Source organism: Vanacampus margaritifer, chromosome 14, assembly GCF_051991255.1.
Source record: "Vanacampus margaritifer isolate UIUO_Vmar chromosome 14, RoL_Vmar_1.0, whole genome shotgun sequence".
Taxonomy (NCBI): domain Eukaryota; kingdom Metazoa; phylum Chordata; class Actinopteri; order Syngnathiformes; family Syngnathidae; genus Vanacampus; species Vanacampus margaritifer.
Genome location: NC_135445.1, coordinates 17878018 through 17899700, shown reverse-complemented (window position 1 = coordinate 17899700; position 21683 = coordinate 17878018). Strand labels below are relative to the sequence as shown.

Here is a 21683-nt window from a genome sequence, read left to right as displayed (position 1 = left end):
TTCCTTCATGTGTGTCTGTACAACAATGTCTGTTGTGTTCCTGGCCAATTTCCCTGGTTTCTGTAGTGTGGAACAGTAAGTTGCCAAGGAAACAGCATAGTGAGTGCAGGCCTAACTGACATCTGCCATTTTTAAATTGGGCAGAACTGTACTCATTCTGCAGTATTTTTTTTCCCTCTGCAATTCTACCAGGTATTTTAATTTGTGGCAGCACTTGCACTGTTGCCATAGAGAAGTATTCATGTTGGGCCTTTGTGTGTGACATTTGCATGCTCTTTTGGCCCCAGAAAATGTATAAACTATTAACTTGGAGTCCAGTAATTTGATGGTATAAAGGCAACTAATGAGCAGGTGACTGGGAAATTGTGTCACAAAATTTGCTTTAGGTCAATCAATGTGATATATAACCCGAGTGGCACACTATATTAGTATGTAATATATAGTGCAGCATGCATGGACAGTCTTAACAACAGCTTAAATATTCCATGTATATTGGGACCATAACTAGAAGTCCGAAAGAAGATACACTAGTAAATACCTGTATAGATTTGCTAACAGAATGTATGGCATCAAGTGACTATGCTTTTATTTGAGCATTGTGCATGTATTAATGTCACAACTCTAATTTTAGGTGTACATTGAATAACAATGACATCAGAGAACCAGTACGTTGTCCTTGCTCTATTTCTAATAGTGTAGACAGTGATAGACTCAAATTAAGGAATCGCAGCTGAAGAGAACCAAATATTGATATGATGCCATGTTGTTGAGATGGGTTCGGTCTAATGAAGTTGAACATTTCGTCATTTGGCCTAATATTAAATATTTTATTATATTATATGATATTCAATTTTTTTTTTAAACTCATCAGTATGCTGGCCACATCAGCTGAAATTAAATGATAATAATTAATGTAGTCAGTGTTTGGTTAAGTTTTTGGTGTTTTCTGGGGGGAAAAACGGGGGGAGATGACTTGGGCCATTATTTTTGTCTCAGTCATAATTATCTTTGCAAAAATGTATCTGGTGATGGCTGGCTAAGTAGACCATGTGGTATCCAAATCTGTATACTGAGTCATTGCAGCTAGCTCTGACCTGCCAGTTCACCAATGGACTGGTCAAGATTAAGAACAAAGAAAAATCCTCTTAAAAAAGGTTCCAAATACAAATGGTGTACATGAAGTCTGTTCTTAAACTGTGCTTATTATTATTATTATTGTTGTTGTTGCTGTTATTTATTTATTTATTGTTTGTTTCGTTATCTGTACACTCGAGTCCATCTGGGTTCTAAAAAGTGCTGTATAAAAAAATGCTTCACATATTTTAATTACCCTGTGAGGGTGACTATTTTCCACATAGTGTGTGCGGTGCACTGCTGCCAGCAGAGTTCAAAATGTCAGAACGGGGATTTGTTGTCATCATCATAATGAAACACTTTCTCAGATAGTTGTCTGCAATTATTGTGATCTTAAGATATCAGAAAGTTTGAATACACCTTATTATTTCAGGTAGGCCTATTGCACAGTGGGTGAGTGGTTAACATTGCTCCCTCATAACACTAAGGTATGCAACTAGGTTTGAATGTATTTAGTTGTTAGTCCTAAGATTGACTGATGAAATGAGCTCCAGCTTGTGAGACCCTTAAGAGGAAAATATATTCCTGTTCGATTTTGGATAACACTAATTGTCTATGTATCAGGTGTACAGAAGTTATATTATTTTTGCAATTTTTACCTGACTTGTCCAATATTAATAGCTTGACTGTTGATCAGTTTAATGCAATGCTGACCTCCAGTGGAGGTTTAACAAAGAGAAGTGCCTGTGTGATATTTTCATGTACAGCAGTCTGCATATATTTTGGGAGGTCACCAACAATAGAATGATGCACAATATTTGATTATTTTCAACAGGCACGAAATATTTTTTAATTGTTTGTTTATATTTACTTTCCAGTGTGTTTTGCAATTATTTCTGCAGCAGACACTTGCTCCCAGAAGTGAACAAAGTAGTAGTAGTAGTAGTAAAAACCTGGAGAAAACTTGGAATACTTCAAATACAAAATGTGATATATCTGCTAACAGGTTGCTCTGTTATTTCCACCCTGTAATGCAGTGTATAGCCTACAAATTGAATTGTTGACTAACTTAAAAAAAAAAATAAATCTATTCAATTGGTAACACATGATTGAATTAAGTTAATCTAAAGTGAATATATTAAGTTTAATAAGTCTAACCCTAACCCTTATGAGTTAATTGAACTAATATTATATGTATTCAATTTGGATTAATTTTGGTTTAATTTAATTAATTTTGGATTATTTTTGGATTAATTAAATTTTTTTATTTTTTTTTATTTTTTTCTGGAGAGCTCAGTATTGTTCATTCGGTAATTTTACCGATTTGACATGTCATCATCATTGCTCTCCTTTTTTGGGGGGGGTGGGGGGTAGCCTTTTTTGGATTAATTTAATTCAAGTGAATATATGAAGTTTAATGAACTCATAATTAATTAAACTTAATATATTCACTTAATTCAATTGTGTGTTACCAATTGATTTTTATTGTTTTTTTAATTGGTCAACAATTCAATTTATAATCTCAAATTGGTTCAACAATTCTCTTTTTAGAGTGTAGAAAACGTTACGGTAAAAGATTAAACACAACTCATTGCACTGTACAATTATATTATATGTAGACTTAAAATATGAACAAAAAGTACAAATGCTAGCATGGTCCAAACAAAGATTTATTTCATCTTTATCATCGTTGGCATCAACATGGTTTTCATCCTTAGAAATACAGTGCACCGTCCAGTAATGACAACAAATTTGCAATTCACAAGACACAGATGTGACATTCAATCAATCGATCAATTGCTTCACCATTTCAAAGCTGACTTGGGCCATATAAGATTTTTTTTTTTTCATCTCGATCTTTCAACATCATGACGAAGGAGAATCAAGCTCCGTGAGCCGCTGCTGTGCCTTCTGAGATCGTCTGATTCTCTCCTCAAAAAATCCTTGTTGGTGCTCGTTCCTCTGATCCAACTTGACTAACCATTGCCCCCTCAGCCTGGAGACAGTGGAAGAGAGGCCTTTTTAACACACAGACTCCACAATCCTTGTCAGTAGGACTCAGTCAATATGGCCGCATTCTAAACCTGCAATTGGAAGTGTCCAACTCGCAGTGGCGCAACGTGAAATAGCTTAGCCGTTTATGTGTGTTATACTGTTCACTTTGCCAGCTCACTTTTCTACAGAGATTGATTTGGCTCTGTGGCAAACCTCGTTGCTTGCTGGAAAACCAAAAATGTGGTGGTGATGGTGATGACTTGGAGAGAGTAAAGCAGCAGAAAAGGAAATCTGCATATTTTGTTTGGTTTATTGATGTTTGTTTGCATCAACTATTAAGTAGCCTTCAGCAAGATGTTAACATTAAGTTGCTTGATGCAGTTTCATCAGTTGTGTGACTGAGTTGTTTATTTGCCACGACAGTGTGACCCATCACAATTGCTATCATTTGTTCTGTGTAAGTGCTTGGCTTTGACTATGTGGAAGGTAAAACAACAATATAAATGTACAGTACACTTACAGTGATTCAAAAGAAAGCAAATTTCAGTTTGAGCTGGCAGATGCAAGCTTGTAAATCAGACTGATAGATCACACTTTTGCAGCAAGAACACAAAAGTGCGGTGAAGATATACGTAACTTCCAGCGACATTTAAACAGCCACCCTCGGGACTCGTCAATTCAAGCCAAAGCAATGACAAATGATTTTGTAGTTTTTATAGTACACTAATATAGAATGATCAACCCGTTACTTTTGATCTTGTGTGCATCATTTATTTCCCCAAAAGAAGATTATTTACATTGCACTTTTCTAAAAAAAAAAGGAATATTCATGTTGCTATATGTTATTAAAGAGGAAGTCCAACCATCCCAAAAAACTCTTGAAAATAATATGTTCTCTGCAGCCCCTCTAGTCAAATACGGTATTCTGATTAATATTACATTTGCTCAGGGTTTAGGCAACGATCAATCACAGCTCACCTGTTTTTTGAAGCTGAGCTGTGATTGGTTGTTACCTGAGGTAGTTCCCATGATTCTTAGACACAGAAGCAGAAAGTATTTCTAGATCCGGTATGATGAAAACATGAGCCAAACTATTGGCTTAAAAACTGAGACAGCGGGACGGGACTTGGGTAAAAAAAGGAAAAACAATGAGGCTGGTGAAATCTATTGGGACTTTGACACAAGGCAAAATTCTGGTCACCCTAAGTATGAATCACAAGTTTAAAAAAATTAACAAGAAAATATAGACAGTTTAAAATCATATATATATATATATATATATATATATATATTTATCCATCCATCATCTACCGCTTATCCGGGGTCGCGTCGCGGGGGCAGCAACTTTAGCAGGGAAGCCCAGACTTCCCTCTCCCCAGCCACTTCAACCAGCTCCTCTGACGGGATCCCAAGGACCAGTAGTCTCTCCGGCATGTCCTGGGTCGTCCCCGGGGCCTCCCGCCGGTGGCACATGCCCGTAACACCTCCCCAGGGAGGCGTCCTGGAGGCATCCGAACCATATGCCCGAGCCACCTCAACTGGTTCCTCTCAACGCGGAGGAGTAGCGGCTCGGCACAGAGTCCCTCCCGGATGACCAAGCTTCTCACCCTATCTCTAAGGGAGAGCCCAGCTACCCTGCGGAGGAAACTCATTTAGGCCGCTTATATCCGGGATCTTGTTCTTTCGGTCACGACCCACAGCTCGTGACCATAGGTGAGGGCAGGAACGTAGATCGACCGGTAAATCGAGAGCCTTGCCTTTTGGCTCAGCTCCTTCTTTACCACAACGGACCGATACAGACGCTGCACCGATCCATCTGTCGTTCTCCCGCTCCAACCTACCCTTACTCGTGAACAAGACCCCAAGATACTTGAACTCCTCCACTTGGGGCAGGATCTCATCCCCGACCCGGAGAGGGCACTCCACCCTTTTCCGACTGAGGGCCATGGTCTCAGATTTGGAGCCAGAATTTCTTCAAAGCCGTCCGGAAGTCGTTTTCCATGGCCTCTCCGAACTTCTCCCATGTCCGAGTTTTTGCTTCAGCAACCGCCGAAGTCGCATTCTGCTTGGCCAGCCGGTACCCGTCAGCAGCCTCTGGAGTCCCACAGGCCAAAAAGGCCCAATAGGACTCTTTCTTCAGCTTTTTTTTTTTTTTTTTTTTTTTTTTTTTTTTTTTTTTTCTTGGGAGATCTCAGTATTGATCATTTGAAATGTCATCATCATTGTTCTCCCTTTTTTTTTTTTTTTTTTTTGTATGTGTGTTTGTGCGTGTGTGCGTGCGTGTGTGTGTGCGTGCGTGCGTGCGTGCGAAAAAAAATAAAAATAAATAAGAATTCCCATACCGTTCACCTAAACCGAACACTTCAAAATCCAGCCAGAGTCGTGGGGCCGCCAGGAGACCCAAAGGGGGACCAAAGAAAAGAAAGAAAAGCGAAGCCCAGCACCGACTCTTTCTTCAGCTTGACGGCATCCCTTACCGCTGGTGTCCACCAGCGGGTTCGAGGATTACTGCCACGACAGGCTCCAACCACCTTACGGCCACAGCTCCGATCGGCCGCCTCAACAATGAAAGATAGGAACATGGTCCACTTAAACTCAAAGTCCCGCGTTTCCCTCGGGATAAGGGAGAAGTTCTGCCAGAGGTGGGTGTTGAAACGCTTTCTGACAGGGGATTCTGCCAGACGTTCCCAGCAGACCCTCACAATTTGTTTGGGTCTGCCCGGTCGGACCAGCATCATACCCCACCATCGGAGCCAACACACCACCAGGTGGTGATCAGTTGACAGCTCCACCCCAAATCCGATGACACGACTACAAAGTCGATCATCGAACTGCTGCCTAGGGTGTCCTGGTGCCAAGTGCACATATGGAGGACACCATTGTGTTTGAACATGGTGTTCGTTATGGTCAGTCCGTGGCGAGGTCCGTTCCTCCCAATCACGCCCCTCCAGGTCACACTGTTATTACCCACGTGAGTGTTGAAGTCCCCCAGCAGAACGAGGGAGTCCCCAGGGGGAGCGCTCTCCAGCACACCCTCCAAGGACTCCAGAAAGGGTGGGTACTCTGAGCTGCTGTTCGTGCATAAGCAGAAACAACAGTCAGGACCCGTCCCCCCACCCGAAGGCGGAGGGAGGCTACCCTCTCATTCACCGGGGTAAGCCCCAACGTACAGGCGCCTAGCCGGGGGGCAATGAGTATGCCCACACCTGCTCTGCGCGTCTCACCGTGGGCAACTCCAGAGTGGAAGAGAGTCCAGCCCTTCTCGAGAGGATTGGTACCAGAACCCAAGCTGTGTATGGAGGCGAGTCCGACTATATCTAGTCGGAACTTCTCAGCCTCGCACACCAGCTCGGGCTCCTTCCCTGCCAGAGAGGTGACATTCCATGTCCCCAGAGCTAGCTTCAGTAGCCGGGGGTCGGACCGCCAAGGCCCCCCGCCTTTGGCTGCCACCCAACTCACTGTGCACCCGACCCCTTTGGCCCCTCCCACCGGTGGTGAGCCCATGGGAAGGGGGACCCACGTTGCCTTTTCGGGTTGTGCCCGGCCGGGCCCAATGGGTATAGGCCCCGCCACCAGATGCTCGCCTTTGAGCCCCAACTCCAGGCCTGGCTCCAGAGGGGGCCCCGGTGACCCGCGTACGGGTAAGAGAAACCAAGATCCAAAGTTTGCATTCATTGCATTCATCATTGGGGTCTTTTGAGCCATGCTTTGTCTGGTCCCTCATCTAGGACCTGTTTGCCATGGGTGACCCTAATAGGGGCATGAAGCCCCAGACAACATAGCTCCTAGGCTCATTGGGACACGCAAACCCCTCCATCACGATAAGGTGATGACTCACGGAGGGGTATATAACTCACGGAGGGGTATATATATATATATATATATATATATATATATATATATATATATATATATATATATAGTTGTTTTTATTTCCATTTATATATTTTTTAAATTTAATTTTCGAATTATTTTTATATATTCATTTTTATTTTTATTTTTTATTTTTTTTAAGGAGAGCTCAGTATTGTTCATTCAATTTGACATCATCATTGCTCTCCTTTCTTTTTAAAAAAGGGTTTTTTTTCTCTTCTTTTTTTTAAATATATATACATATATACATATACACACATATATATATATATATATGTATATATATATATACACACTTTTTTTTGTATGTGGGTGAGTAGGTGTATGTGCGTGTGTGTGTGTGCGTGCGTGCGAGCGTGTGCCCCGAAGTGTTGGAATTTTTTTCTTTATCATATTTTTAACTTGTAGATAATGTAAAAAAAATCTGTTTTTTATATTGTATTTTTGGAGCAAGGATGTATATGATATAAACATATTATCTGAGAAGAGATGGTGGAGATGTGAAATTCCTTTCTGCTCCCACACACCTAAATAAAACGGTTGGTTGTTAAGTTGAAAGTCGGGGTTATGCCATAGGGGAGAAAGCCCACAGGGCTCCACTTGGGCTTTTGTCAATTCTAGTGCCTTCCACCAGGCAGTCACGGTGGCGGAAATCATTGGTTTTTTAAAACAATTATGTCGCTTAATCGATGTTGTAATAAAGAGTAAATCTCGAAGTCTGAGGTTATTACAATCCTTCTGTTCTAGTTCCAGCCAACAGTTAGTGTCTCTGTTGGGTTGTGCCCATAGAACGATATATTGTAGCTGGTTAGCTATATAGTAGTACATAAAATTTGGTGCCTCTAGACCACCTTTGGATTTACTTTTCTGAAGAGTAGATAGACTAATCTTTGCTTTTTTTTTATTACAGTAAAATTTTGTAACGGCTGAGTCCAACAACTGGAACCATTTAGCCGTAGGTTTAAATGGAATCATTGAGAAAAAATAGTTTATTTTGGGTAAAACTTTCATTTTAATGGTGGCTATTCGTCCTATTAGAGAAACAGGAAGATTATTCCAGCGCTCCAAGTCACTATAAATGTTATCCAGAAGTGGAGAAAAGTTTAAATGAATTAAATCAGTTAATTTAGGTGAGATTTTTATGCCTAAGTATTTTAAATTACCTACAGGAAATGAGTAGTGTGGGTCCTGGCTTGCAGGGTTCCATGAATTTTCTGTAATAGGTAGAAGTGTTGATTTTGTCCAGTTAATAGAATAATCTGATAACTGTGAGAATTTAGTTATTAAGTTAAATACTTCCCCTAACAAAGTAGACGGCTTTTCTAAATAAAGTAAGATGTCATCGGCATATAGATTAATTTTATGTTCTGTTACCCCAGAGTGAATTCCTTGAATCCTTCTTTCCTAGCGTATGGCTAATGCAAGTGGCTCAATAAATATTGCAAATAATAAAGGGGATAGTGGACATCCCTGTCTTGTGCCTCTCTGTAAAGTAAAGCTCTGAGATATAATCCCATTAGTAGTAACTGTAGCCTTAGGAGAATCATATAATACTGATACCCAGTGGATAAATGATTTCCCAAAGCCAAATTTATTTAAAACAGCAAAGAGGAAGGACCAGTTAACTTTGTCGAAAGCTTTTTCTGCATCCAATGATATAATAACTGCCTTTTTATCATGCCACTGTGACATGCTAATAAGGTTAAAGAGTCTCCTAATATTATTAGTAGAGTGACGATCTTTAATAAAACCTGTTTGGTCGCTATGAATGATTGTCGAGATTACTGTTTCTAGTCTAGATGTGAAAGCCTTAGTGATAATTTTAATATCAGTGTTAATTAGTGAAATCGGACGGTAACTTGATGGAAGGGTGGGGTCTTTTTCTGGCTTTAATAAAAGTTTAATTGCTGCTGTATTCATGTGTGGGCGTATGTAACCCTTAGTTTTAATTTCTGTTACTACTCTTAAGAATAGTGGAGCAAGCATTAACCAGAAGTGCTTAAAAAATATAGCCGGATAACCATCCGGGCCAGGTGCTTTGCCATTAGGCATACTATCTAGAGCACTGTACAACTCGTTTATAGTAAGTGGCGCATCTAACATGTCTTTATATTCAGTAGTTAACTATATATATATATATATATATATATATATATATATATATATATATATATATATATTGTTGTTCTTATTTCCATTTATATATTTTTTTAATTTAATTTTCGAATTATTTTTACATATTCATTTTTATTTTCAATAAAATAAAAACTTATATAATAAATATAATTAGAACATTAAATAAAAAAATGTATAATGGAAATTAAAACAACTATATATATTTATATATATTTTTAAATGTTTTTATTTTCACTTTTAGTCGTTTCTTTATTTATTTAGTCATTTATTTATTTTGAATTTTGTTGAGTTTTAGTCCTCCATATAAGCAAGCCGAAAAGAGTTTGTAAACTCCTTTCGCGCAAGGACGAAACGGCATCAGAGGCCAACAGTGAAGTTACGGGAAAGGCGTTGATAAACAGTCTAGATGAGCTTTATTAACTGATTGCTTAATAGTTTAATATAATGTTCATTAATTTAAACAGCTAAACATTCTCATACACTACAGACGCAAACACTCCTGAGTGTCGGATCTCAAGAGAGTATGTTATCTAAAGTGTAGGCTATGTAAGTTGAGTCGAGAATCAAAGGTCAATATTTTACGCAAATTTTATGGTGACTTTTGGCTTACTGAAATCCATGTTCATTGTTTCTAAGGAGAAGAATGGCGGCCTGACTAAGACCAGCATTTACCCTCTTGGGTGTGGGCTTAGATTAATCGTGCAGGCATCTACTGCAACTTGATCTGAAGTTACTGCTGTCAGCAATAATTAGGTTGTAAAAAAAAAAAATGGCACAAGTCAGCAAGGTACTGATATCTCGATTCATGTTGTTGTGTCTGTTGTGTCAGTGAGGATCTGTCATCACGCACCATCACGTCTCACTTAATCTTTATCATTCTACTCATCTGTCCTCGGATATTCACACTGATCTGGGGGATTCAAATGTATCGCCAGGCGCCCCTAATCAACATTCCCAGGCTACTATGTGCTGACAGACAGATGAGCTGTAAACATCACTAAGACAACTTGTAAAACTAATCAAGCTGTGAAGCTTGAATGAAATTTTATCTTTTATGATCTTCCCACAAGAAAGATCTCAAAAACATCACTTTTGCAATGAAATATTGGAAGACTTTCGAAAGATGTATTTATGAATACACTCATCAGCTGCTGCTTTCCATACCAACACAATTTAAGCAGTTACAATAAATACCGGTACATCAATTATGAAAGTTGTGTACTGTACTATATTTAGGATTAAGCTAGTGTTCTGTTATTCAAGCAAATAAGACAGTTTGGGACAATGCCGCTTTCCATCACTGAAAACTGCAAGCACAATAGTAAACATATTGGATTAACACTTTTATGACAGTGTCACTCAAATCAGATCATTCTTATTTTCGTAACGTAGATTTTTTTGTACATAGTTCTTATGTTAGATAAGTGTGCCAAACACAGTGTCTGTACAGTCATTGACTTCATTAGATGTGTCTCTTCTAGCTAATCCTAGTCGTGTAGCTAAATAAGCAACGCAAAGCAATAACAAAATTATTATGTGGGGGGGGGGCTTTCAATGTAATTCCAGCAGTCAAAATCACTGCAATATTTGGCTACAATAATAGACATATTATAAAATAAATACCACTAATTCTGATGCTATAAACGAGGGCACTTACTAACACAATTAACTTTATCAAAGCATGATCAACACAACACATTGTATCTTATTATATCTTACTAATGATCCCTCCTGGACAAGTTTGAGCATGTCTTGATCAAATGGCGGTGATGACCTTGTCAGAGCGCTGCTCTCCCTGCGGCTCTCCTCCTCGATCATCTGGTGGATGTGCTGGGTGATCCTCCACTCCCAGAAGAACTTCAGCTTCTGTTTGTCATGTATCCGAGCCACGTTCATCACTTGGCAGCAGCATGTAAATGTGGGTTGCGTGAAGATATTACTTTACATCTGTTCCTCATCTCATTGCTTGTATTCATTAAGTTACATTTATAGCCCTTTAAATCCCGAGTTGATTGCTTAAATTACTTACTCATGTTTTCCAAGGAGTTAGACTCTTCCTTTCTCCTCACAACCAATCTCAGTTCTCACTATTATTTGTTATTCACCTTCTTCTCTCATCCTTCTCTCATTAATTTTTTCTGACTCATCTCTCCTACTGTATGCTTCTCTATTCAAGTCTTTTTATCTGCTCTTTTAACTCCTCCCCTTCCCTTCACCTTTCTCTTCCATTGTCTCTCATCATTCGCTACCAGGCCCAGAAAGGTTTGACTGGATGTTTACTCGTTATACTACACAGTGTAAAAAAACTGCTTTTCCCCCTCAGACTGACAAATAGCAGTGAAGACATATATGATAAACAATTTTGCATTATTTTATTGTAAGAAGAGATGGAAGAATTGCAGTGTTTTGCATCATCTTGCACATATTGTGACCAGCACGCACATACACACACTCTCACGCAGATACTCTCATAGAGCCTATAATTACATAACTGGTATAAATCCTGTACTGCACATGGCGTATCTCTGCACAGAGGCGGGTTAGACCCGATGTTGGTAATTTCACAGACTAGCGCAGGCCAGCATATCTGCTGACTTCGATCATGGCCAATTAGAGCGGCTCCTTTCACTCTCTTCAATTAAATGCAGTATGCTAGTCGTGCACATGAGTCTTGATAAGTGGATTTTCACTCACTTCCGATCCCACTTCCACAAAAAAAGAATCCCGTCCTGTAGAAAAAATAAAAAATCGTGTCTCGTCCTGCTCCCTGTGAAAATGACTCCCACTTCCATCTTGCTCCCATTCAAAATGACTCCCACTCATATACCGCTTCTTTTTACCCCCCAACTGTTTTGAGTCATAACATAACATAACGTAACATATATACTGTACATACATTCATATACTAAATGTGTACACCATAGATCAATTTGATCACAACATAATTTGTATATACAGTTGTTTTTTTCTTTATTTTTGTTTTAATGACAACTTGAACAGGTGTGTGTACGTGTTTTCAAAGCTTTTTGTGGTGGTTGCAGACAAAATCCCTCTGCAGGCCAGTCAGACGGAAGGCATTACAAAACTTTAATATCATGTCACATCCATCCTAGCAGCTGATCAGCACCACAGCGTAAACTTCACGGTCGGGATTAAACCAGCTGACAGGCGTGGGATGAGTGTGGAAGGCATGGACAATTCCACAGTGACCACTGGATTAAAATGTCAAATTCTATGATGCCACAATAAAACACAGACACTACTCATTGAGGAACTACAAATGTGCATGGGAATTGAAAATTGTGCTCTATTCAGGTCTGTTGCCATTTTTGATGGGGAGCAGAAAGTTTGACATGGCTTTGTTTTCTTCTCTCATTCGCGAACGACTTGTTCAAACAAACAAATCTTTTGGATGAATGCAATGATTGGAATCACTTCAATATATTTCATCTTGACATACAGTTTTGGTACATTTTGATAAAGAGTGCCTAGACCAATGGGACGCTTTACTGAAGGTATGTAAACAAATTAGGAATTTCCTGCCGCAAATTAAAATTGAGTATTTGGTGGTCATAAAAGAGTAATGCAAATGCCATGAAGCTAAAAATCAATTAAGACAAAAGTCTGTTGGGGCTACACTGTGGTCAGATTTTTCAGAGAGGAGAGATTTACAACAAGCAGATGCTGTGTGTGAAGCTTCTGAATGAAGTACCTGCTGATAAACCCATTTAATTCCCTTTTTTAGTTAAGTAATCCTTTAGTTAATTATTTTTGACAATTTGATTTGCTTTTATGCATTCTTTCCATGTTTTCTACTACAGTACATGCTCTTAAACTGGATCTTACGATCTTCATTGAGAGGAAGGATTTTGAGCTGTAGGACATATTCTTTGACATCTTAAAGAAACCGTGTGTAAGATTTAATGCCATTTAGTGGTGAATTGATAGAACGCAACAATTTTCCGTCACACTCACTTTTGTGAGGAATTCACAGTAGGCAGTGGGGCAAATCACTGACTGATAGCAAAACATATCACTTTCTGTATGTCCACAATGACGTGGTAACTGAGTAGTACTAGGGATGGATAACTCCACTTAGTCACCCTGTTATTGATGATTACATTGGAGCACCTAAACTTGTCATCCACACGAGCACTAGCTTGGGGTTGTAATAGACCAAATTTTCTAACGCATCTGTCTAATATGTGTAGATGATGTTGTATACAATAAATTTCCCAGAGGTGGGCATTCCGTCAATATTGACAGAAGGACCGTCCGTGGCGAAATGCCCATCTAAATGGTGAATGACTTGTTGACGAATGCCCATTTTGAATGACGGAAACACTGACGGACGCCTATTTCGCAGCGGAATGACAAATGACAGACTGACGATTACAATGCGGTTAGGATTGAAAAACAATGACGGAAGGGGTCCCCACTGTTGATTGCCGAATGATGAATGCTCAAAATTTATTGACACCTCTGATAATTAGTGATTATTAGACCTACGATTATATAACAAAATGTATGTTGATGTGAAATCACTTTTTTTGTGCATATTTTTTAAATTAATTGTGGGTTTTTAAAATTAATTGTTTATTACTTGACCACTAGATTGCACTAAATACTACTCACTGTCCCTTTAATGTTAAGGTCACTCAAAAAAATAATAGTTAAAAACAGATCCATCACTGTTCAAATTATCAATGATCCCTGTGATGCCAAATTAAACTTTTTAAATCCTCCCCAATCCTGTTACCCCCATCAGAAGACAATTACGACATTCCAGCAGACAGACCAACAGACATAGGCTTAAATCTGGTGGTTGGGGAGTTTACGAACTGTCGTGTTGCTTTTTGAATTCTTGCTTCACCAAATTCAAATACATTTTACCAGGTTAGGAAATCCATCCCTGGTGAGAACCTTTCAGTGGAAATCCGCTGTGAAGCCTGATGATGAAAATCCTGTCAGGAGTTTTAATAGGATCTTTGGGTTTAAATCACACTTTATTCTTAGGGACACTGCTCTCTTGTCCTGAAAGGATGGATAACAAAAAGTGGATTACAGTCATATTACCAGGAGATTATGATGTTAAAAATAACTGCTTCTACACAAAAGACCTTACATCTTATTACGTCTTATCATTATCCTAAACTGGGTGCAAGATGGTTATGTTTTGATTTTTTTGACACTGCCATCATTTGAATTTATTAACTAGTTGGAGTGGGGAACACTGGTCGTAAATACATATGCTCTACAGTTCTGATATTCTGGGTTTGAATCTCGGGTCGATTTGCATGTTTTCCCTAAGTTTGCAGGGACTTTCTTCTTTTCTTTTACCTCGACTTCCACTTTCCGAAACATGCAAGTTGATTGAAAACTCTCAGTTGTGCATAGGTGTGAATGTAAGTGTGAATGGGTGTCTGTCTGCGTTTGACCTGCGATTGGCTAGCAGCCAGTCCAGGGTGCCTCTCGTGTAGTACCAGTTTAACTGCCTGAGAACATTCCTAATACCTCCATAGTCACAAAATTGATTATGCAACTCTACGCTGTATTGAAAATCTACGATATACTGTAGTAGACCACAATCGACCTATTGCATTTAGTTGTCATTATTTAAGTTAAGATAAGACTGAGCATGCCAACAAGCCGAACAACAACGGATGTGCGTGTTTAAGATAAGAAGGCAGCAGAGATTCAATTCAAGCCTCATCAACGGTGGAGATAAGAGACTTGTCACTGAAAATAACAAGATAAGAGAAGGAGGGAGGGACAGTTGCAAAGGGAAATTGCTTAAAATGTGTAAAATAGTTCTAAACACTATTACCTATACAAGCATTTTAAAAAGTTGTAACAATTACTAAGTAGTTCTGGCAGTACTTTTTAATTAGTAAATTAATCATTTCTGGATGGCAATGGCACAAGGTGGAAAAGGCATGGGTGATGATTGAAAATATACACGTATTCAGTTTTTACACCTAGAAAATTCATATCGCTGGCATCGGGCCAAAACCTTGTACCTCGAAAATTCTTACTTTTCAGGAGACCCCAAAAATGACCTTTTTTCAATCATTAACATTGCGTCAAAGAGAACAAGCCATTTTCAACAACTCGTTTGGACTGAACAAAAGTATACATTTTTGGAAAAAAAATATGAAATTTGACAAATTGTGACTTGTGAGGATTCTGAAGCTTGTCTTCAAGCATAGTAAGGCATGTTACCATTTAGAACTTTACATATGCTTAAATTAAGTGGTAGATAATTTTGTATGTTCAACTTTATTGTCAATATGTCAAAATATAGACATATGCTTTCGGTCACTCATTCATATACAACCACAACACAAACCGCAGTTTTGTACAAAATTTAATAAACAGTGCATACAAGTTTATACCCTGTTATATTCCCTGGATAAAGTGTGACATCTACTCATCTCTTGTGCAAACAGAAGACACAAAGTTTGAAGCAAGGAAAAAAAAATGTGCATCTTTACTTCATGGAAAAGGAGCCTAAAAAATAAAAACACAAAAAAAATTATATATATTTTTCATAAAGCTTTTATGTACAGCTGTCTTCAAAACACAGAAACGTGCACAAATCCGAATGATGTGTGGTTGGATGTCTGGAAATAAACTCCGCTTGTTCATTTCTGTTCACAAAGGAAACTTTCAAATCTGCAAGTGAGTAATATGTTTCTTGTTTGACGTAATCACAATCACTGCTGAAAGGGGTGTCAGCATCATCGAACATCTCCATAGGCCATAAAGCGCACCAGTCGCTGAACTTTATAGGTACTCATCAGGATTTGAAAGTGTTCACTCATCGGGAACGGCGTCTGACTTCCAATTTTCCAGACATATTTTTACCTCCTGTGAAACATTTCGCATGAATAAAATAAATATTTTTTAAGAATACTTTTGAAGCTCAGACCAGCTTTGGAGATGTTTCAATCCAGCCTTAAAAATATAGATGCATCACAGGAAGAGACACAATAGAAGCGGTGTCAGACTCAGTACATAGCTGTTGTGAAGTGTCCTGACAGCAGACGAATGATACCACTGCACTTCCTCAGAGTCATCTAGAAACCACATAAACAGACAATTCAGAACATACATAATATAATGATTGCTGATATTTCTATACCTGGCTTGATTGTAATCACGTCTGTCCGTTTGAATAATACTTACATCATATTAATTACTCTTTATATATAGAGTTGGCTTATATACCATATAAAAGCAAGCACTTTGATGACAGTGGAAAGAAGACACAACCAAGACTCGGTGTGGGGTGGCCATGTGCCTAGAGTGATTGCAGTAAGAGATGATCCGATTAAGGGAATAGATGGGGGTAAGAGAGCAATGTATATAGCAATAGTGATGCCAACCGTGACAATACAGTAGCATAGAATGATATTGTGTAGTTAAGTGCATTTACCTATGTGGCAGACAGTTCAGACAAAAAGGAAACATAGAATTGTGTCTAAATGTTCCATATTTCTATGGAATTTTTTTCTATGGACTAAGCTTATAGTTGTAGTGATTTTTATTTTTTATTTTTGGGAAAGATGGCAACTATGGGAGCGGGCACAGTAGCCATTCAACACTTTACACCGGAAAGAAAACCCCTTAGGGGCTGCTTGTTGGATGCAAATTGGGAAGGTTTTAACTAACTGATGTGTATTTATGCGCCAGCCACACCTTTGTCTTGTCCACACACGAACACAGGAAAAGCACTTGAGTTGGGAGTTGGCTACCTCGAAAACAATAAGACTGCCTTACATGTTATAGACTAAATATGTGTTATTCAAGCATTGTAGTTGCATTAACCATGGCATCCATACCGCAGTCTTTGTGGAAGACGTGGGGGAAGCAGTGCAGAAAACCATAACCACAACGACAGTATGAGCAGCCCTTCCGCACCCATTCACCATGTGGAATCAGACCGCAGTGCCTGCAGAAAGAAAAGAAACACTAGTTACTAATAGTCTTTTAGAGGTATACATCTATGTCGAAGAGATCCAAATACAAGGCATGAGATAAAAATGAACACATTATCCCCCAAAAAATATTGATGCTCAGAGTGGTATTTATTTAGTACAGTAGTTATACATGTAGGAAAATGTTAAATTGAGCAGCATCATACTAAAATAAGTCTCATTTTATTTTACCCCACCTAATGGAGCAAATACATAACATCAAATTGGTGGACCTAATAATGTCATCATTGTGCCTAGAAAACAAATTAATACAATAAGCTACAAATATATACTGAAACACAATGAAACCAATGAATATGGGTCACTGTCATATAATATAATCAATAATGGTAGACATACCCTATAGAATTTGCACTTGCAAATAAATTAGTTTTACTGATATGAGTAGAGTATTTCAATTATTGGAAGCTGTTATAATTCAAATGGAAATAATTGTTTCTGTGGGAAAAAAATCTGTTAACGTCTAAAGTAATATTTTTCAAATTTTTAACACCAAAATGTCTTGACAGTTATGTGCCAATATAAGATGTGTTCTCCTATTGCTTGATATGTATTCTACATGAAAACTAACAAATGTGTCATAGTGTCTTAAGAGTTCCTTTTAGGGTTCTTTTGGATCGTCTTTTTTGTTAATGCCACTGGGAAAGCTACATTATGTTGTTGCCACCTGAGAGATCTGTGAGCTGAAGTGTTAGGATGAAGCATCATTTTGCGTAAATAAAAAGAAATGGTGTTATTTCTGACCTATGCATGAATTTGTGATAGCGTTGCATTGTCTTTACCGTTATTATGATTTATAAAGACAAGAGTCTGAGGGATTTAATGAGTTAGTTAGGATCATTTATGCACTTTTTTTTATATAAGCGAAGATCGAAAGGAAACATGCAAATTGTGTAACTCACATGGTTGCTATGAAGCTCTTTACCATTATGTATTTACTATTTTATTATGCAAGAAATGTATTTTAGTACTCTCCATTTGCTCTTTCAATAAGGAGGGGATTTTCTCTGAATGCCTGAAACTTTAAATTGTCAATAACTTTTTGAAAATAGGATTTTAAGTGTAACTATTTCAGCGTGGGAGACGTATACACAAACCAAGGTGGCATAACAAAAATGCTATGATTTAGTTAGTTTGTTTACAATTGTCTTTACCATATTTGATCAAATTATAAATTAATTTCTGGACTACAAGGCGCACCTAGCTAAATTTGTGGAATACTACACATAGATGCCGCACCTGGCTGTAAGCCGCAGGTGTTTTTAATGTTACCGCACCGGGTTCCCGCTAATTTAATTTTCCATAATGAGGGTGCAAATTGTCTCACTCTCGTTTTGTCTCTCCTACTATAATTGGGTCACTTGGTTTGTTTTGCTCTGCCTGACGCTCTTGCGCTTCCTTTGCGCCCCATTGTGATCTGATTGATAAGCCGCACCTTTGTATTAGCCGCAGGGTTGAATGCAAGTGAAAAAAGTAGCAGCTTGTAGTCCAGAAATTACTGTATGTGAAAATGGCTCATTTACATTTGGACTAAAGGTATTCCTGTGAGGATGTTGGTCTTAATAAAAGGTCATTTAAATGTGTAGTTTTGTTAATTGCGGGTGTTTCTTTTTACGTTACCTGATGCGCTGGTTGTACTCGCAGCTCCGACCAGTAAAGAAAGGGGGACAAGCACAGAAGCTGCCCAGAATACAGGTGCCTCCATTCTTACAGCAGCTCCGGCTCTGCTCAGCGCCTAAAAATATAAGGATAAATTAAATAAACATATCTGCAGGAAGCGTGGGTGGTTGTTTGTCTCTGTGTGCCCTGCGATTGGCTGGCAACCAGTTCAGGGTGTACTCTGCCTACTGCCCGAAGTCAGCTGGGATAGGCTCCAGCATCCCCCGCGACCCTTGTGAGGACAAGCAGTTAAGAAGATGGATGGATGGATATCTGCAGGATAACTAGGATGCTGAATTTTTTTCTTTTCATTTTTTGTTTTGTTTTTGAAGGTGTACAATTGTTGTTGTATATATATATATATATATATATATATATATATATATATGATATATATTATCCCATCTAAAGAACCAAGATTCAGGGAAATCTGTGTCAGTTTTATGTTTTAAATAACGGTAGTTTTTATTTTTATTTTGGTCCCAGTCAGACACTAGATCCCAAATTGGGCCCTGGTGTCTGTGTGTGACGTAATCCATTAACCACACACATTCTTGGGGTGCATCTGCTTTACGTCAGCAGACAAACACAAAGAGTCTGAACAAACATCCGAAAATAGCAAAAATACACTAGAACTAACAGACCCCCCCCACACACACACACACACACACTCACACACACACACATACACACACACACACACACGCACACACAAATAAATAGATTGCGCCTATTCTGTATGTGCAAATAAGTACGCATAGTTTCACATACTAGTGTGTGGTTTGTTGGCGGATGCAAAATTCTTAAGTAGCTTTATTTTATTTAGAATATTTATTTATATCTAAAGGTCGTGTTCGGAGCAGACTAAAGAAAAAAATATATATTTCGCTTTTGTCAATTAAATTTGCGCGGTCATGTCTGTTATAGGGCGAGTGACAAATCCTGCCACGTGTGGGCAGGCAGGCTGTCGTTTTCTGTGTATTTAGTGACAATTTGGGCAAACTTACTGTTAGTGAGGCCGATGAAGGGCATGACAGCGTTGGCATCACGGTGTTTACGGTCCCCATTGTTTGGTGAGTTAACCTGGGCAAATTGATCAAGGAATTCTTGGGAGGGCTGCTGGGATTGGATCTCAGCGGGGGACGACGGAAGAAATGGAGGAGTCTGGCCTTTGTTGCACTCATCTCCCACACAACCTAAAAAAAAGGAAGAAGATTTTATAGCTCGATGAAAAAAAATAGAGAGAACCAGATTTTTTTTTTTTTGCAGTGATATCAAGTCATTATGTTCATCCTCACATTCTGCATTAATTTCAATAGCATTTCATTTAATGTCAGTTAACAGTTACAGTTGGATTTATCACTTTTATAGGCCACATAAATGACTCTTATCAGAATGTTGAGGGGGATACACCACAGTCATCTGCGACCATGTATTTCAACCCTATTCCAACACATTATTATTCTACCACTTGAGCATGATCAGTGGTCACATCTAGTACAGCCCAGTTGCAATTTTTAAATATATAGGCTAAGCTTGTTATCAAATTATGACAGTATTTTTTTTATTGTGGGAGGATGTAAATACAATAAAAGGAACTAGGCTTCAATACTCTTACTTAAACTGTACTGTACTTATAATTCTAAATTCTAGATAAAAGTCGTAGTAGAAGTACTTTTTAAAAGTGAAAAAACGGTAAATGCCATGGAAAGGGTGCCTAATTATAACACTGACCTGAAGCAGGGATAGCAGCAGAGGAACTGAGACAGATCAAAGTGAAAAACACAAACCTACAAAAAAACAACCACAAACAATTAATGAACAGACACTCCCTAAAAACACACACACACACGCACACGCGCACACACTGCCCTCTCACTGTTTTGTTGGTTATTACCTGCGCAGTTGCATCTTTGTTTCTTAAAAAAATAAAATAAATGCGGGATTAAATCCACACACTGACAAATTCAGTTTTTTTTTTTTACCGCAGCAGACGGTTGGGATTTTATTTTTAATTTTTTTTAAGGTAAAAAAGTAAAAAATCTGGATAAACCTAGACAGGATCCACCAGAACAGAAATAAGCATCCAGCTGTGTCAGATGAACAGTGTAGATAAGTGAAGAGAAGTTCCCATCCGAAATTGTCTTTGCTGTAATCCTGGATTTGTGTGAAACGAAAATCGCCGCCCGTTTGGGGGAATGAGGACAAACGAAATTAAGTCCTCCTCCAGAGTCTCCTCTCGGCCAGGCGTTTTGTGAGAGTGCGTTTCCAACCCCAGGTGACTCTCATCCAGGTGGAGTGGCCCCCGGAAAACCCGCCCCCCGGCTGTCTCGCTATCTGTCATGGCTTTGGCCCAATCAACAACAACGCTAGAAACTAGTAAATGTGCGTAACCGAAAATTAATCCTGGTTCTGGATTCAGCATTCATCAACCATCGCGGCGCATAATATTGATATGCGTTCCTTTACTGTTCAAATGATAAGCAATCAACGTAGGACGAAAATGTATATTAAATCAATTCTTTCAGTTTCTCCAACGATGCTTTTGTCGAAAGCCTGAAATCTTGACTGTGCCCCTCCTCCTCCCTATTCATGCATATGTAAATACCCTCACTCGCCCATACGGCCATTCACATGTTAAATAAGCATGCCCACCACCAGGAAACAAGCTTTTCTCTGCACACTGAGAAACCCATGTTACAGGATACAAATCTATTTAATGTGTGTAGCTACTTTATTGTAGTTTCTTGCTGTTTTTAAATAAATAAATAATATTTTAAATTAAGTTTAAATTGTAAGTTGCCGCATTGAGGTTTTTGTAATTGTTTTGTTATTTTAAATCAATGAGTAGGGTACCATCTACACAAGTTGCTGCACATATTACATTTAGCTTACACTCTTACTACAAGCTGCAAAATATACCAAGGTTATCCATCATGCATAAAT

The 21683-nt window shown here is 38.6% G+C and overlaps 1 protein-coding gene across 1 annotated transcript; it reads right to left on the bottom strand.

The window, feature by feature from the left end:
* Positions 1-15405: 15405 nt before the first annotated feature.
* tdgf1 (teratocarcinoma-derived growth factor 1) lies at positions 15406-21290 on the bottom strand. The gene is made up of 6 exons (XM_077542452.1): positions 20635-21290; positions 20472-20527; positions 19745-19933; positions 18699-18813; positions 16923-17032; positions 15406-16157 (listed from the first exon to the last, which is right to left on the bottom strand). Exons 1-6 carry the CDS (start codon positions 20646-20648, stop codon positions 16054-16056), a joined length of 588 nt encoding a protein of 195 aa, XP_077398578.1. The 5' UTR covers positions 20649-21290; the 3' UTR covers positions 15406-16053.
* Positions 21291-21683: the final 393 nt, after the last annotated feature.